The following is a 17,669-nucleotide window of genomic DNA, read 5'->3' on the forward strand; positions in this document are numbered from 1 at the left end:
CTCACTCTGTATGATTTATAAGCGTTTTGAAAAGTGGGGACATGGGTCAATGTTCTGAAAAGTCACCTTCACCTTGTAATACCCATGTCATACCTTTGTCATTATACAAATCTATGTCCTGACCTTTCACCAAAACGCGCACACACACACACACACGAGATCAAGGAGTCGTGGAACAACAGGTAAGTTATACCGCATAAGTTTGAGTCCTTCTCCACTTGGGAGACCAGACGATGTGGCTGTGTGGACTTTGTGTTCTTATAATACTGTGTGGGTGATTGGTGAATGACAGTTAGGTGTGCGTGATTAGTATTCCGATGATTGTGAACGCTGATAGGTGAAGGAGCCTGGCGTGTCCGTGACAGAAGCCCCCTCTCTACGGCCCACTTCTGAGGGCCGAAGATACCGACATTGTGGTGGGCGATCCCTACTGCGTGGAGCTGTATCATGAGGATGGGAGGCGTGGAATTCTGTCAACAGATTGGGGTCGAGGATGTCATCCCTTGGAACCCATGATCTTTCCTCAGGGCCGTACCCTTCCCAGTCTACGAGGTACTCCAATCTGCCACCACGACGTCGGGAACTCAGAATCTCCCTTGCCGAGTATGTTGTTCCATCTTCCAGCACCATTGGGAGAGGGGGTTCGTCTGTAGTGGATGATAGGGTTTAAGCAATGAAACATGGAATGTGGGGTGAATCCTGTATTGTGATGGATGTTTGAGTTCATACGTGACTGGGTTGATTTGCCGGATGATGGGGAAGGGACCAATATACCTGGGACTCAGCTTCTTACAGGGGAGGCGCAACCAGATGTCCCGAGTGGAGAGCCATACTTTTTGTCCTGGGTGGAAGGTGGGAGCAGGGGCTCTCCGGACATCAGCATAGTGTTGATGGCGCCTTACTGCCCACTGTAGATGTTGGTGTGCCGAGTCCCAGACCCTCTCACTCTCCTGGAACCAATGGGTAATGGAGGGAACCTCTGAGGGTTCCCCTGACCAGGGGAACAGAGGTGGCTGATAGCAGAGTACGCACTGGAATGGAGTGAGATTCGTGGAGGGTTGCCAGAGGGAGTTCTGTGCGTACTTGGCCCAGGCAAGGAACCGGTTCCAGGAGTTCTGGTGACCATGGCAGAAGGTACGGAAGTATCGGCCTATCTCCTGGATTTTTCGTTCCATTTGTCCATTACTCTGTGGGTGATATGCTGAAGAAAGGTTGATGGTCACACCTATGAGTGAAAAGAAGGCTCTCCATACATGTGAGATAATCTGTGGACCTCTATCAGATACGATCGCTTCAGGAATGCCAAAATTACAGAAGACATGATTAAACAGTACCTCCGCAGTTTCCATTGCTGTTGGAAGTCCTCTCAGAGGAACCAGACGGCAGGCTTTTGAAAATCTGTCCACAGTAACCAGGATGCAAGTGTTATTGTCAGATACAGGGAGGTCCGTGACAAAATCTACTCCCAGGTGTGACCATGGACACCGGGGAACAGGGAGAGGTAGGAGTTTGCCAGTAGGTAAGTGGCGAGGTGTTTTAGCAATGGCACATTCCCGGCATCCTCTCACGTACCTTCTGATGTCATTTTCCATTCCAGGCCACCAGAAGCGATCTTTCAATAGTGAGAGGGTTTGATTGGTCCTGGGATGACCAGTGCCCAGGAAGGTGTGCGCTGAATGAGTGGTGTTTGTTGACTGCGGGGAACATAGATGTGACTTGGGGGACACCCTGGCGGAGCAGGATCGGAGACACTGGTTGCTGCGATGTCGTCGTCTAGGGTCCATTGGATCGGGCTAACAATGAGCTCAGTGGGGATGATAGTCTCTGGATTCTCGGGTTGTTCGTCAGGAGCATGAAGTCTTGACAGAGCAACTGCTTTGGTATTTTTCATCCCGGGACGATAGGAGATGGTAAAATTAAACCGGGTAAAAACCAAAGCCCACCTGGCTTGTCTGGGGTTTAATCGTTTTGCCTCTCGGAGATATTCAAGATTCCGGTGATCCGTATAGACCACAAAAGGATGACGAGCTCCTTCAAGCCAGTGCCTCTATTCCTCCAGGGCGAGTAGTTCTCTATTCCCGATGTCATAGTTTTGCTCCACCGAGGTTAATTTCCGGGAGAAGAAGGCACATGGATGGAGTCGAGGTGGATTCCCCTGCTGCTGTGATAGAACTGCTCCTACTCCTGATGTGGAGGTGTCGACTTCAACGACGAATGGTCTCTTTGGATCGGGATGCACCAGGAGTGGTGCCGTGGTGAAAGCCTCTTGGAGTTTCTTCATGGCTGTGGTGGCTTCTAAGTTCCAGGACAGAGACTTGGGCTTGCCTTTCAGGAGATTTGTTAATGATGCAGTGATGGAACTGTAGTTCAGGATGAATTGATGATAGAAGTTAGAAAAACCTAGGAATCATTGCAATTCTTTAATGGTGGATGGAATGGGCCAGGTCTTGATTGCTTCCACCTTCCTCTCGTCCATCTTGATGCCATGAGCACTGATATGATAACCTAGGAACTGGATGGAAGGTGCACTTATCAGCCTTGAGGTATAATTGATGCTCACGGAGCTGTTGGAGGACCTCTGAGACATGTTGGCGATGTTCGGCCTCGTTCCGGGAGTACACTAGGATGTCGAAGTAAACCAGCGCAAAGCGGTGGAGGTACTCCCGGAACACCTCATTCATGTAGCCCTGGAATACGGAGGGGGTGTTGACTAGACTATATGGCATCACCAGATATTCATAGTGTCCTGTGGGTGTCACAAAGTGGTAATTGGGAGGCTCGTTTCGGGCAGAATACGGCACTGAAGGGGACATAGTCGGTGGGAATGTCAATGGAGCAATTTTCAAGAGGACTTTCAATGGATGTGGAGTTAACTGGAAGCGCTGGAACGGACTTGACTGGTTTGGGGAGTTCTGGGAAACAGTCGTTACCCCACTTCAGAATCTCTCCTTTGGACCATGAAATAGATGGATTATGGGAAACGAGCCATGTGCGCCCCAACACTATCCCAGCCGTGGATTCCTCCAGAACCAATAAACAGATCTTTTCCTTGTGGAGCTGACTGACTTGTAACCAGATGGGACTCTGGAGTCTCTTGTGTTGGAGTTGGTTACATAAGTCGGCGGATATGAAGTTGCCAGCTGACCCAGAGTAGAGGAGGGCATAGACTGAAACACAATGAAGAGGACTTGTAATCTGAACAGTAGTGGTTAGAGGTTTTATATTGACTGAAAAGGTAGAAACCACACTCACCACGGGTCGTGGAGGACTAGTTAGACATGTCCTTATTACATGTCTGTCTTTGCCGCAGTAAAACCATAATCCCTGGGTCAGCCGACATCGACGTTCAGCCGAAGTGAGTCGGGCACTGTTGATCTGCATGGGTTCGGGGTTTGGTTCTGGAGGGCTGGGATATTCTGGCTGGCAGGGAGAAAAATAGCTGGCTTTTGGCATAAGTGTTCCTCCATACAGCCCTGAATCCGATTGGCAACCGGATGGAGAGTTGAAGGAAATGCTCTAGCCCCATAGTGCCATTGTAGGCAGAGAGATGCAATTGGAGCGAGGACTCTAATCCTTGACGGTAAGTGGTCAACAGTGAGCGTTCGTTCCAACCACTAGAGGCTGCTAAGGTGTGGAAACGGAGAGTATACTCTTGAATAGAACTCTGACCTTGTTTTAAATGGTAGAACTGCTCACCGATTGAAGCATCTCCAGCGGGTCGTCCGAAAACCTCTCGGAAATGAGTGAAAAAAAAGCCCCCAGTGTTTGTGTGGCCGGTCCGTTCTGGTGCCACAGTGACTCTGCCCATTGAAGTGCTCGACCTGTTAACAGAGTTAGAACAAATGCAATTTTAGCCCTTTCTGTGGGGAAACGATACGGTTGTATCTCTAGGGCGAGCGAACACTGCATGAGAAAGCCATTGCATTCATCCGCCGAGCCAGAGTAGGGCGCTGGATTGACCATGGGACTGGCTATGTAGATCGGAGCCGAAGAAGAAGTACTGGGTGCAGAAGCCGGGCTGCTGCTGGTGCAGGTGTAGTGGTGCTTTGACTGAGAACTCTTTTCATAGCATCCACCAGCTCCTGGAATCGATTGGAGTCTATTTGATTCATGATGGTATGTCTGGTCTTCTGTAACGGGAAGTCAGACTCAATACACAGGTGAGTGAGAATCAAACAGACAGGTCTATTGAACAGGATTGTGATGACCAAAGAACTGGTGAGTATTGCAGACTTAGAGTCTTTAACGGAATAGAGGAGGATATTGACTGTTATATTCTTGATTACCAGGTCGGATGGAAACAGTGAGGATCGTGGGGTTTCCAGGAGCTGGTGTAACAGAGCTGGATGCAGGTAAGTAGACGGAGCAGGACACACACATGAGGGGAAACAGTCGTGGAACAACAGGTAAGTAATACTGCATAAGTTTGAGTCCTTTTCCACTTGGGAGACCAGACGATGTGGCTGTGTGGACTGTGTGTTCTTATAGTGCTGTGTGGGTGATTGGTGAATGACAGTCAGGTGTGCGTGATTAGTATTCCGGTGATTGTGAACGCTGATAGGTGAAACAGCCTGGCGTGTCCGTGACAGCAGTTTTATCAAATACTGAATGAAGAAAGAGATTGTGGCTGATATTACTGGTTTATCCATCACACTGGAAATGGAAGGTCATGTCAAGCGCATTAGATTGTGGGATACACTATCTCATGCAGTAGATCTGTTGTGCACTGCACTTTGGCAAGTATGCCAAAACTCTGACACTGGCAGTCATTCCATGCATACAGAAAATTTGCATAATACTATACTATACTATACTATACTATACTATACTATACTATACTATACTATACTATACTATACTATACCATATATATTTGGACACAGGCACAGTTTTTATTATTTTAGCTGCTGACCAAAACATATTCAAGTTACAGTTATGTACTGAATATGGGCTTAAAGTGCACACTCTGAGCTTTAATATGATGGTATACTCATCAAAATTGGAGGAAAGGTTAAGGAATTACAGCACTTTAATATGTAACCCCCCCCCCCTTTTTTTTTTTATTTATTCAAGGGGCCATAAGTAATTGGACAATTGACGCAAAAGCTTTCATGGACAGATGTGGGCTATTCCTTCATTATTTCTACATCAATTAAGCAGGTAAAAGGTCTGGAGTTGATTCTAAGTGTGCCATTTGCATTTGGAAGCTGTTGCTGTGAAATGCTCCACATCGTGCAGTCAAAGGATCTCTCCATACAAGTGAAACAGACAACTGTTAGACTTCAAAAACAAAACAAATCCATCAGAGAGACAGCAGGAACATTATGAATGGCCAAATTAACAATTTGGTACATTCTGAGAAAAAAAGAACGCACTGGTGAGCTCAGCAACACAAAAAGGTCTGGACTTCCACGGAGGACAACAGTGGTGGATGATCCGAGGATCCTTTTCATGGTAAAGAAAAACCCTTTCACAACATCCAGCCAAGAGAAGAACACTCTCCAGGAGGTAGACGTGTCACTGTCAAAGTCTACAATCAAGAGCACTTCACCAGAGCAAATACAGAGGGTTCACCACATGGTGCAAACAAGGCCAGATTAGACTTTGCCAAAAACATCTAAAAAAGCCAGACCACTTCTGCAAAAGCATTCTTTGGACGGCTGAAATTAAGATCAACCTGTACCAGAATGACGGGAAAAAAAATGTATGGAGAAGGCTCGGAACAGCTCATGATCCAAAGCATACAACATCATCTGTGAAACATGGTGGAGCAGTGTGATGCATGAGTGTGCATGGATTCCAGTAGCACTGGGTTACTGGTGTTTATTGATGATGTGACAGAGGACAGAAGCAGCAAAACAAAAAAAAGACAAAACTAAAGGCAGAAAGACCCACAAACAAACAACAACTGAAGTCAGCTGCGGTAAAGGTCTGGCAAAGCATCATAAAGGAGGAAACCCAGTCTCTGATGATGTCCATGAGTTTCAGATTTAAGGCAGTCATTGCCTGCAAAGGATTCTCAAAAAAATAATAAAAATGACAATTTTATTTATGATTATATTTATTTGTCCAATTACATTTGAGGGCCTGAAAATGAGGGGACTGTGTATAAAAATGGCTGTAATTTCTAAGCATTTTATGTTTTTTTTTTCTTTTCTTTTTTCAACTCCTTGAATTAAAGCTTAAAATCTGCTCTTCAATTTCATCTTTTATTCATGTTTTATTTTTAATTCTGTTCTGGTGGCATACAGAGTCGAAATTATGAAAATTGCGTCAGTGTCCAAATATATATGGACCTAACTGTATATATACCCTTTAGCCTATAGAGTATACATGTTGCAGCAAAGAGAGTCATGATAGTATATTTAGTATATTTTTTAAATAATCATACTCTGGTTCACATTGAAGCTAATTTTGTCCACTTTGTCCACAATTCTATGAAATGAGCACTTACACTATACTTCAAACACTAAAAGTATATATATAACAAAACTATAGATAATATAATATTAATATTAATGATACAATATTAATAACAGTTACTACAATATCAATAAAATAATAGGTCACTTAAATGTACTTAAAGATAAACACTTTCATGAGTGTTTCTTAACACACTTAAGTGCACTTTTAAAACTGCCCTGTGTAATAATGTAAAATTAAAAGTTTTACCTTGAAGTATATTTAAAACAATTTTTTGTTGTGCTTTAAAGAAGTACATCTATTTTGATGTGTTGACTAACTTTTAATAAAGTATACTAAAGTGTACTTTCTTTTCACAAGGGCAAACTAACAAAAGCTAAATCTGAAATTGGACATGTTGTACTTTAGCTACTTTAGGCACACAAAGTGCTCAAATATAGCCAGTTTACATGCTACTAAATGACTGAAATTCAGCTCTTACGTTGATATTTTACATGAAACTCACAAACACTGGCAAATCATCTTAATTATCTTAACTTCGTACCATAATTTGACATAACTTTGGGTCCAGACAAAGTGATAAAAATCTGTGCACAACTCCAGAAAGTAGGTTAGAAGCCAGTGAATCAGAGTGAAAGGTTTCAGCTGGCTCTTGGTAGTTTTGTGCGTGACATACATCAGACAGTAAGCCGATGCTCTGTAGGCGGCCTGTGAGAGCATTGTCTGTGGCTGAGAGCAAATGAATAAAGATGCTTAACTAATGCGAGCATTATGAAAGCACATCTCGTCTTCTGAGATAAACCTCTAAACGAAAAGTTTGTTTGAAAAACAGATAACTAATTTTCAAAAATCATGTTTTTTCATCGTGCATTCCAATTAATCTCAATCAAACTGCAGTTGATTTTTGAAAATGTTAAAAACAACGGAGTTATCTGTTTTTGCAAATAAACTCTTCAAACATTCCTAATCATGACAAGCGTTACTCACCTATAATGGTTTTCCGTTTCTCCACTACAGGCTCTGCCACCCAGTGTCTCAGGAGCCTCTGAAGGTGAGCGCTGACCACCCCTACACTGCCCTCAGTGGACACTGCCAAAGGAGATTCAGCCGAGAGCGACAGCAGCACCGCATCTGATTCAGAGTCATACACACCTGCACAGAAATCAACAATAGATGGAGTGACTCAGCAGCTGACTCAGCAACCTGGACAGAAATCAACTACACTAGGTGTGATTCAGCTGCTGAATGTGATGATCTGAGATAATGCAGCATGGTTTTTATTTTTAAATCAATGTGAAATCAAAATAGACCCTTTATACTTTACTTGACTGATTCATCGGTGCACAGTATTCCAAATCTTCCAATATTCCAAACTGTCTCTGTAATCTTTTATCAAAATGAAATAGCGTTTGCGGTGATGACATATGCATTACCTGGTTCCATTTCTACCGTTATTAGAGCAACATCATCTTCATCTGAGAGCGGACTGGGGCTGGTGGACAGTTTAGTTAGAGTGCTCCACCTGTTAGGGTTAACAGTCTCAGGGTTAAAGGGAAAATACACACAAAAAAGCAAGTAATTGTATGTAAATGTCAATGTAATTGCTTGGAAAAGAGTGACCAGCAACCAGTTCAAAATAAGGATTCATGAATCGGATATCACTATTTCTCTCATGGGTCATATCTGGACTGCTTTTATGATACATTTATGGTCCTTTTGCATCATTTTTGAATCTTGAAAGGTTCCATCTGTATTCAGTGAAACTGCAAAAGAGTGACCAGCATGGTGAAAGGAAAAAAGAAAGTCTTACAGGGTTAGAACGACATGATATTATTGATGACAGAATTTATTTGTCAAAATAAAAGCTCTGTCACATTTTACTCACTTTCATGTCATTCCAAACCTGTATGACTTTATGTCTTCTGTGCAACACACAAAAAAAGATATTTTGAATGCTGTGCTTGTCAGTCTTTTCTATGCTTTTACAGTGAATGGTGACTGAAGCTTTCAAGCTTCAAAAGCAACGCAAAAGAACCACAAAAGTGGTCTGTCTGACTTGTGCAATGGCTTAAAGTGAGAAACGGACAAATTTGAAACATTATTCACTAATAATTGTCCCCCAGCAATGAGCTGTTAACTTTAAAACGGCTGTAAATGGATCACTTAGTGAATTTAACTCGAGAACTGGATCGAGATTTAGCTTAAAATACCATTCATTCATTCATGGATTTTATGATACATGGTCCTTTTGTATAATTCTTTTAATCTTGAAAGGTTTTGTCTCCATTCAATGTAACTGCAAGGAAAAGAGTGACCAGCACAATGAAAGAAAAAAAAAAAGTCTCAAAGGTTCGGAATGACATGAGGTTAATGATGACAGAATTTGCATTTCTGGGTGAACTGTAACTTTGAACAGATCATTTACCCAAAAATGAAAATTCTGTCATCATTTACTCACTTTCATGTTGTTCCAAACAAGCATGACTTTGTGTGTTCTGTTGAACACAAAAGAAGATATTTTGAAGACTGTGCTTGTCACTCTTTTCCATGCAATTATAATGAATGGGGAATAAAGCTTCAAAAGCAATCAAAAGAAGTATAAAATTGGTCCATCTGACTTGTGCAATAGCTTTAGTTGAGAAACAGACAAATTTAACAGTAAACACTTAAGAACCAGTTCTCATTACTAACTAGTTGCTTATTAGCATGCATATTACTAGCATATTGTCTGTATATTAGTACTTATAAAGCACATATTAATGCCTTATTCTGCATGACACAACTACCTTACTAACTATTAATAAGCAGCAAACTAGGAGTTCGTTCAGGGAAAACTCTTAGTTAATAGTGAACATGTGTTCCCTATTCTAAAGTGTTACTATTTAACACATTATTCACCAATAGGCTTCCCCTCCAAAGAGTGTTAACTCAAAAACTGCTGTGAATGGATCACTCAGTGTGTGAATTTAACTCGAGAACTGGATCAGCTGATTCATTAACAAGATTCAACTCAATATAATGATTCATTAAACAGACATCGCTACTTCTCTCATGAGTCATATCTGGACTGCTTTTATGATACATTTATGATTCTTTCACATTGTTTTTTGAATCTTGAAAGGTTCAGTTTTCATTCAATGTAATTGCATGGAAAAGAGTGACCGGCATGTTGAAATTTCTCTATTTGTGTCCCATTAAAGAAAGAAAGACATACAGGTTTGGAACAGCATGACATTAACGATGACAGAATTTGAATTTCTTGGCGAAATATTACTTTAAAGGATAGTTTGCCCAAAAAAATGAAAATTCTGTCATCACTCTCATGTTGTTATAAAAACCTGTATGACCTTTCTTCTGTGAAACACAATCTTACAATTGTACAATTATACACAATCAACACAAAGGCAATTCATAACTCTTTTATATTTTGGTGAATTGGTGGCTAGTTTGTTTGAATTCATTTGAATGTTTTTGTACAATCTGCTTATGCTTCTCTGATGTTTAAGGGTGGACCTTCATGCTTACTTTTTCCCTAAAAATCATATGTTTCATATGATTGACATCGTACAAATTCATACGAAATTGTAAAGTAGTTTTCCCATGAGAACAGGTTGAGCTATTTTGAAAGAAAATGTTGGTAGAAACAGCCAAACAGTTTTGGTGGCTATTGACTCCCACTGTATAAACCAAAAAAAATAAAAAATTTATTCCACAGATGAAAACAGGTAATTCAGAAAGAACATCAACATTTGTCAAAATATGTTTTGGAAGAAATAACACAATCTACCATTTGGGACAGGTGTTGGCATGGGCAGCTCCGCACTGGCTCCAGATGCAAAGGGCAGCAGGCATGAGTATGGACACCCAAAGCCAGCAGCAGCTCACAATGAGAGACATGAACAGACCAAAGTCATGAACCGCTGGGATCTAATGACGCATGCAAAACAGATAAAGGTCACGCGTCAGGTGTTGTCAGAATTTTTTCACTCCTTTGCATGTTTTAAAATAAATTAATCGTCGGGATTCTCATTGCGCCAGTATACGCTACTGAATAAACATGAGTCGTTGACAGAAACATAAAAGCCCCATGGGTACAAAAGCTACCGTGAATAAAATAAGACCCCTCTTTAAAGATAAAGCAATGTTTGACTGTCTACTCTACATGTTCTTGCGGCTTATTTCATCATTTGTGCTCATGGTGTTTATTTTTTGATTGATGTTAGATCCTGAGCTTCAAAGTAGGAGGTCACATACAAATCCTCAAGTTCACTCGGAACTTTAGCTCGTTTTATCACACCACTTAAAGCTCTGACGACAGCAAAGTTACAGAATGTACAGGTCACAGGTCGTGACTGAAAGCAGAATTTTTAAAATTGTGTTATTTTTTAATTGTGTAAAATTGACAGTCCTAGAAAAAAATCGTTAGCGAATTGATGTCATGACATGAGCACACTGCATGGCATATGCATGTGCAGTATTTAGCAAACAACCCTGATGAGCAACAATGTGAATTACATTAGTATGTTGAGTTTAGTAAATCATGACAGAGGTAATTTATATAACACTTACTGGACTGAAGCAGCTTGGGGTTACTTATTTTACCAAAATAAGGGGGATCATACAAAATGCAAGTTATTGTTCATTTAGTACTGACCTGAATAAGATATTTCACAACAGAAAATAATAGTTGAATTTATAAAAATGACCCCGTTCAAAAGTTTGCATACCCTTGATTCTTAATACTATGTACCTGAATGTACTTGTCACGAATCTGGTCTGCACTTCCGTTCATTCACCACTAGAGGTCACCCGCTCACCACATGGATTTTCACACCCCACATCACATGGACTTCATTTCCCATCATCCAACACTGATCACAGCTGTCACCAATCACACGCACACCTGATCCCACGCACACACTGATCACACTCCCTACTTAAGCCATGGACTTTCTCTCCCTCGTCGCCGAGTATTGTTTGCGGTCTTAGTCTTGCCTGTTCTCCCGTGTTTGTTGCTAGCCTGTGTTCCCTGGATTAACCCTTGCCTTGCCGATTGGATATTGTTTGCATCCCTACTGGACTCTCGCCCGTTTGACCTGGATTATCTCTCTGCCTAGCCCCTCTGGATACTGTTTGCCGATCGCCGACCTTCGCTTGTCTTAGGACTGCTCTTTGACTTGTCCCTGCCATACCTGTTTGCCATTGTTTGACCCTGCCTGTACGACCACGTCTCTGCCTAATAAAAAGCTTGCAGATGGATCCGCACGTCTCATGTCTCGTCAGCTCCGTTACAGAATACTCGGCCCTACAAGGATCCAGCGGCTTTTCATGCGGACATTGGCCAGGTATGGACCCTGTCGACCAGCTACTAGGTCTACGGCAAGGAGATCGATCAATTGAGGACTATGTGCAGCAATTCTGTGAGTTAATATATAAAGTTCCTCTATATGATGAAACTTTGTTTATAGATCTATTCCGTTTTGGACTCAATGAACCAGTTAAATCACGGTTACCCGGAGTGGAAGTTAATGTCCGATTGAGAGACTTTGTGGACTATGCTTTACTGTGTTCTAACTCTCTGTTTACTGTGGGTGTCGCGGAAGAAGAACGCGACACCGCGTCTATGACGGTAACGGCGGACGCACCAGAGCCCGTTCACAAAATGGCGGCCACAACAACACCCCGTCATGTCATTGCTGCCATTCATGAACCCAACCAAGTCACAGTTGATGTCAGAGAGTCAAGTCAAGTCACAGCAGCACGTCTCAGCTGCTCGCCCAGAGTCACAGCAGCACGTCTCAGCTGCTCGCCCAGAGTCACAGCAGCACGTCTCAGCTGCTCGCCCAGAGTCACAGCAGCACGACACAGCTGATCTCCTAAAGTCAAGTCACGTCTCCGCTGCTCGTCCAGAGTCACAGCAGCACGTCTCCGCTGCTCGTCCAGAGTCACAGCAGCACGTCTCCGCTGCTCGTCCAGAGTCACAGCAGCACGTCTCCGCTGCTCGTCCAGAGTCACAGCAGCACGTCTCAGCTGTTCACGTCACGGCTGCTCGTCCAGAGTCACAGCAGCACGTCACGGCTGCTCGTCCAGAGTCACAGCAGCACGTCACAGCTGCTCGTCCAGAGTCACAGCAGCACGTCTCAGCTGTTCCCGTCACGGCTGACCTTCCCGAGTCGCAGCCCATCACGGCTGACCTTCCAGAGTCACGTCACGTCCGGGCTGACTCACCCAGATCATCAAGGTCAGTCTCCCATTATCCTGATTTGATGTCTAGTTTGAGGGATGTACCTCTGGTGTCTGCACGCGCAGCTGGTATCCCCAAACCCACTCACTCTAACTCTCCTGTTCTTTGCATATTCCCTGTCCGGCGCTTCCCCTGATGGGAATCGCTTTGTTGCGTTTGGGCTGCGTACACCACCGCAGAACTGCCCGAGGTGGCGGCACACGCTGCAGAACCTCCCGAAGCGGCGGGGCTCACCTCAGCCTCTTGTATGGTGGTGGCGCCCTGCAATGTTCTCTCGGTCTGTCGAGTTGCGGTCGAGGAGACTGCTACCGCTGTAGAACTTCCAGAGGTGGCGGCAATCGCTGCAGAACCTCCGGAGGTGTCAGTGGTATTCACTCACCAACTCTCGTCTTGCTCTGCCACGGCCATGGAGGCCATCTACGAATCCTCGTCCTGTCCTGTCGCAGCCAGAAGGGCTGTTCCTGAACTCTCGTTCTGTCCGGTCACGGCTATGGAGGCCGTCAGTGAACTCTCGTTCTGTCCGGTCATGGCTAGGGAGGCCGTCAATGAACTTTCGTTCTGTCCTGTCACGGCTATAGAAGCTAATTATAAACTTCCTATGTTCCCTACCTCAGTCCTTGTGTCTGTGCATGTTCTGTCTCCTCCTTGTGTCTCCATTCTCCCTAGTTCCCAGGCTCTGCTGTGCGTTCCTGATCCGTCGTGGTGGTCTTCGGGTCCGTCTGCTCCGCTCTGGTCTTCTGCTCCACCTGTTCCACCCGCTCCGCTGTGGTGGTCCACTGTCTGGCTCTGGTGGTCTTCTGTGCCACCCTGGTGGTCTTCTGTGCTGCCCTGGTGGGCTCGTGTTCTGTCGGCTCCGCCCTGGTGGGCTCGTGTTCTGTCGGCTCTACCTCGGTCCCAGATCACTCCCCTGCCACAAGGACCTGGCCCTCCATCCCTCCCCCTGTTCCGCCTCCGCTCCACCTCCCTCCTGGATCTAAGACTGTGTGGAGCGTCTGGAAGCCGCTCTTAGGGGGGGGGGCTCTGTCACGAATCTGGTCTGCACTTCCGTTCATTCACCACTAGAGGTCACCCGCTCACCACATGGATTTTCACACCCCACATCACATGGACTTCATTTCCCATCATCCAACACTGATCACAGCTGTCACCAATCACACGCACACCTGATCCCACGCACACACTGATCACACTCCCTACTTAAGCCATGGACTTTCTCTCCCTCGTCGCCGAGTATTGTTTGCGGTTACCCATTGTTAATGTCTTAGTCTTGCCTGTTCTCCCGTGTTTGTTGCTAGCCTGTGTTCCCTGGATTAACCCTTGCCTTGCCGATTGGATATTGTTTGCATCCCTACTGGACTCTCGCCCGTTTGACCTGGATTATCTCTCTGCCTAGCCCCTCTGGATACTGTTTGCCGATCGTCGACCTTCGCTTGTCTTAGGACTGCTCTTTGACTTGTCCCTGCCATACCTGTTTGCCATTGTTTGACCCTGCCTGTACGACCACGTCTCTGCCTAATAAAAAGCTTGCAGATGGATCCGCACGTCTCATGTCTCGTCAGCTCCGTTACAGAACTATGTAGCTGTTTTTATTTTTATTTTTATTTAGTGATAGTTGTTCATGTGTCCCTTGTTTGTCCTAAACAGTTAAACTGCCTGCTGTTCTTCAGAAAAATCCTTCAGGTCCCACAAATTCTTTGGTTTTCAAGCATTTTTGTGTATTTGAACCCTTTCCAACAATGACTGTATGATTATGAGATCCATCTTTTCACACTGAGGACACCTGAGGGACTCACACAACTATTACAGAAGGTTCAAACGCTCACTGATGCTCCAGAAGGAAAAAGCATGCATTAAGAGCCGAGGGGTGAAAACTTTTGAACAGAATGGAGATGTGCACATTTTTCTTATTTTGCCTAAATATCATATTTTTTTCATTTAGTACTGCCCTTCAGAAGCTACAGAAGATACTTACGTTTCCCAAAAGACAAAATAAGTACAATTTCCCCTTATTTTCAAATTCAAAAAGTTTTCACCCCCCAGCTCTTAATGCATGTTTTTTTATATATATATATATAGCTGGGGTGAAGCTTAAAAAAAAAGTACATTTTTTTTTCTAGAAGGTGTTTTTCCCCCTCTCAAGTCTGAGCTCCATATTCTCAATATATCATACTATTATATGACCAACAAAAGCCTGATATATCAAATATGATATTACACTTAATATTTCACTAAATAAATATGGTATTACAACTATTTTATGACTTATTTTAAATATTTTGTCTAAAGGTTCCATAAACTTCCATTTAAAATTTTGACTATTATATAATATGTGAGGCTTTAAGGTACAGCAGCAAAAACAGACTGTGCAAAATAATTCAGAAAAATTACAGCTGTTTTTCGGTGCAAGAAACCTTGACTTGCATTGTAAGTGAACTTAAAGTTCTCCCTAAGAGTAGGTTTTAGCCCGAGTACTTTACTTTGAACACGCCCTTCAAAATGGTCAAAATGTTAGCACATCTCTGTTTGGAGAATTGATTTTATGGACATGTTTATTCTGTTCGGCTGACTGCACCTGTGAGAAGGTGTTTGCAGCATATGCTGCTGCTGTTGTGAAGGACGTGAGGAACGTGGCTCGGCCTGCTGTCTTTATTGTGTAAATCATACGCTGCATTGAACAAGTCAGGTGGGCTGACTGTCTGAACGTACTGATGAACACAAACACGTCATCCACACCTGGAAGGAAAGAAAGATGAAGATTCAACTTAAGATGGTAGGACCAAACTATACGTTCATTTACAATGCTCATAGATTGATGGTTTATTATTCTCACCAATGCCTATGATGACGAAAGCTGCCACTCCATTGAGAATGCCGAGATATTGCACTCCAAACACCACATGATACAAGAAGAGTGCCACGAGACAGCTCAGACCAATACTGGCCAAGCCAAAGAATGTCAGAAACACTGCAGAGAAATGAAATGGATACTGAAGCATAATGTCAAATCAAGAAATGGCTGTACTTTCAGTGCTGGAAAAACTATTTTGAGAGTGTATCTTGCCAAGTTATAAGCTACTCAATTGAACCACATAAGGTCATCTTTACTTAGCTATTCCCACCAAGATACTAAAAAAATCAGCTAAATTACTATTTGAAAAGCCAGTTTCTTTTAAATTCATTGCTGCAATTTGATAATTGCACATGCAATCAGAACAGTATTTATCAGGCTATCATTTTCACTAAAATAATTAATATAACTAGAAAGCATCTATATTATATGCACAACTATTCAAAAGTTTGGGGTCAGTAAGATTTTATAATGTTTTTGAAATGTTCACCAAGGTTGCATTCATTTGATCCAAAATACCGTAAAAACAACAATAACTGTGAAATATTATTACAATTTAAAATAACGCTTTTCTATTTGAATATATATTTTAAATGTAATTTATTCATGTGATGAAAAGCTGAATTTTCAGCATTATTACTCTAGTCTTCAGTGTCACATGATCCTTCAAAAATCATTCTAATTCAACAGCATTTATTTGAAACATAAAGCTTTCGTGGCTATGTAAAAGTCTTTGCTGTCGTTTTTAATTATTTTAATGTGTCTTTTCTAACACCAAACATCTCAATGGTAGTGTAACTCAGTCAAAAACAGTAATAAACAGCGCAATTTAGCAAAATATTTTGCTATAGATGTTGCACAGGGACTCAAATTAATCAGTGAACATTTCTGTTCTGAACTAGTTCTTTTAATAAACCATCCAAATTGAGCGATTCACTAAAATGAATGGCTGCACACACAATAAACTGCTAGTAAAACTAGCACCAAAACATTAGCCTTTTTACTATAAGAGCTATATTATTTTGATGGCTGAGCTAAAATAATACTATTTAAAAATGTAAGTTTGCGTCAATACATCAAGCTAATTGCTCCAACACTGAGTTCACCAAGGCCTTACTGTCAAGTTTGAAATACGTCAGCATTACAAACCGCAGTTTTCAATTAAGCATTATCCAGGATATTTTTGACCCTCATGCTTTACAGCACAAGAAGATGTTTTCTGTGTTTTCACGCTTTTATCCCTGAATTGACCGAAAGTGCTGTGGCGAAGAGAGAGTGCTAAAGGCTTCGTAACAAACATTACAAATTGGTGCACAAGCTGAGTGGAACGACAGCGTTTGAGAGCTCTCTATTGTTTCTCTAACAAGGTAGCACATTGCAAATGCAGCTGACGTAAATGAATTCTGAAGGTTCAGGGAAGGTTATGATATTCAGATAAAGCACGGAGGTCAAGTTACGTAATGTGAAAAAGCGTCATTGAGTTTTTTGTAAAAATGTCAAATGGAAGTGGTGCTCCATTTTCCATTATCCAGACGGTTGTTGATGCAGCAGCTGTGAGAAAATAAGCCTCATTTTAGCAATGTTCTTACAAAAATAGTATAATGACCTGAATATACCAAGAAAGCCAGCTGTGGAGCTGAGAGACGGTCAAATCAATAAGATTTACTTGATGAATTGCACAACAACCAAAGTCACAGTTCGTACACCTTTAAGTCTGTATTGTCTTGTGCTTTTAATAGAGTCGTAGCTGAAAAACACGTTTACTGCTGTGCCTAATTAAGTCATACGGCACAAAGTTGTAAACTCCTGCTGCTGCATGTGTGGGTAGTCTGTGCAGGTTCAAGACATCAGTCAGATTTCATTTCAGAAATCATTTGCAGCTTATCTGTTGACACATATGTTGACTTAAAGCATACTGAGGCCTTTCTGTAGATGAGAAAATGAAATTCAGTTGCAATTTCAATGAAAAACAAATCATAAAAACACTGAATCATATCTGCTACAATATTTTAGCAAGGCTGAAACCATGTATTGATCAGTCAGTATCCATTTGATCAATGAAATAAGCATTTTTTTTTTATAAATAGGTAGCACTTTACAATAAAAAACAACACAAATTGTTAACAATATTAATACATTTGGTATCATGAACTA

General features: G+C 42.4%; 1 protein-coding gene across 2 annotated transcripts in view; it reads right to left on the reverse strand.

Moving 5' to 3' along the window:
- The window catches only part of disp3 (dispatched RND transporter family member 3), a 78,436-nt gene that overhangs the window by 23,375 nt on the left and 37,392 nt on the right, over nucleotides 1-17,669 (reverse strand). For both annotated transcript variants that reach the window (XM_058785818.1, XM_058785819.1), the window contains exons 5-9: nucleotides 15,498-15,632; nucleotides 15,240-15,400; nucleotides 10,211-10,350; nucleotides 7,857-7,945; nucleotides 7,411-7,575 (exon numbers count right to left, since the gene is read on the reverse strand). In XM_058785818.1, coding sequence (XP_058641801.1) covers nucleotides 7,411-7,575; nucleotides 7,857-7,945; nucleotides 10,211-10,350; nucleotides 15,240-15,400; nucleotides 15,498-15,632 — 690 coding nt within the window. The remainder of the gene's footprint in view (nucleotides 1-7,410; nucleotides 7,576-7,856; nucleotides 7,946-10,210; nucleotides 10,351-15,239; nucleotides 15,401-15,497; nucleotides 15,633-17,669) is intronic.

Source organism: Onychostoma macrolepis, chromosome 08, assembly GCF_012432095.1.
Source record: "Onychostoma macrolepis isolate SWU-2019 chromosome 08, ASM1243209v1, whole genome shotgun sequence".
In the NCBI taxonomy this organism is placed as follows: domain Eukaryota; kingdom Metazoa; phylum Chordata; class Actinopteri; order Cypriniformes; family Cyprinidae; genus Onychostoma; species Onychostoma macrolepis.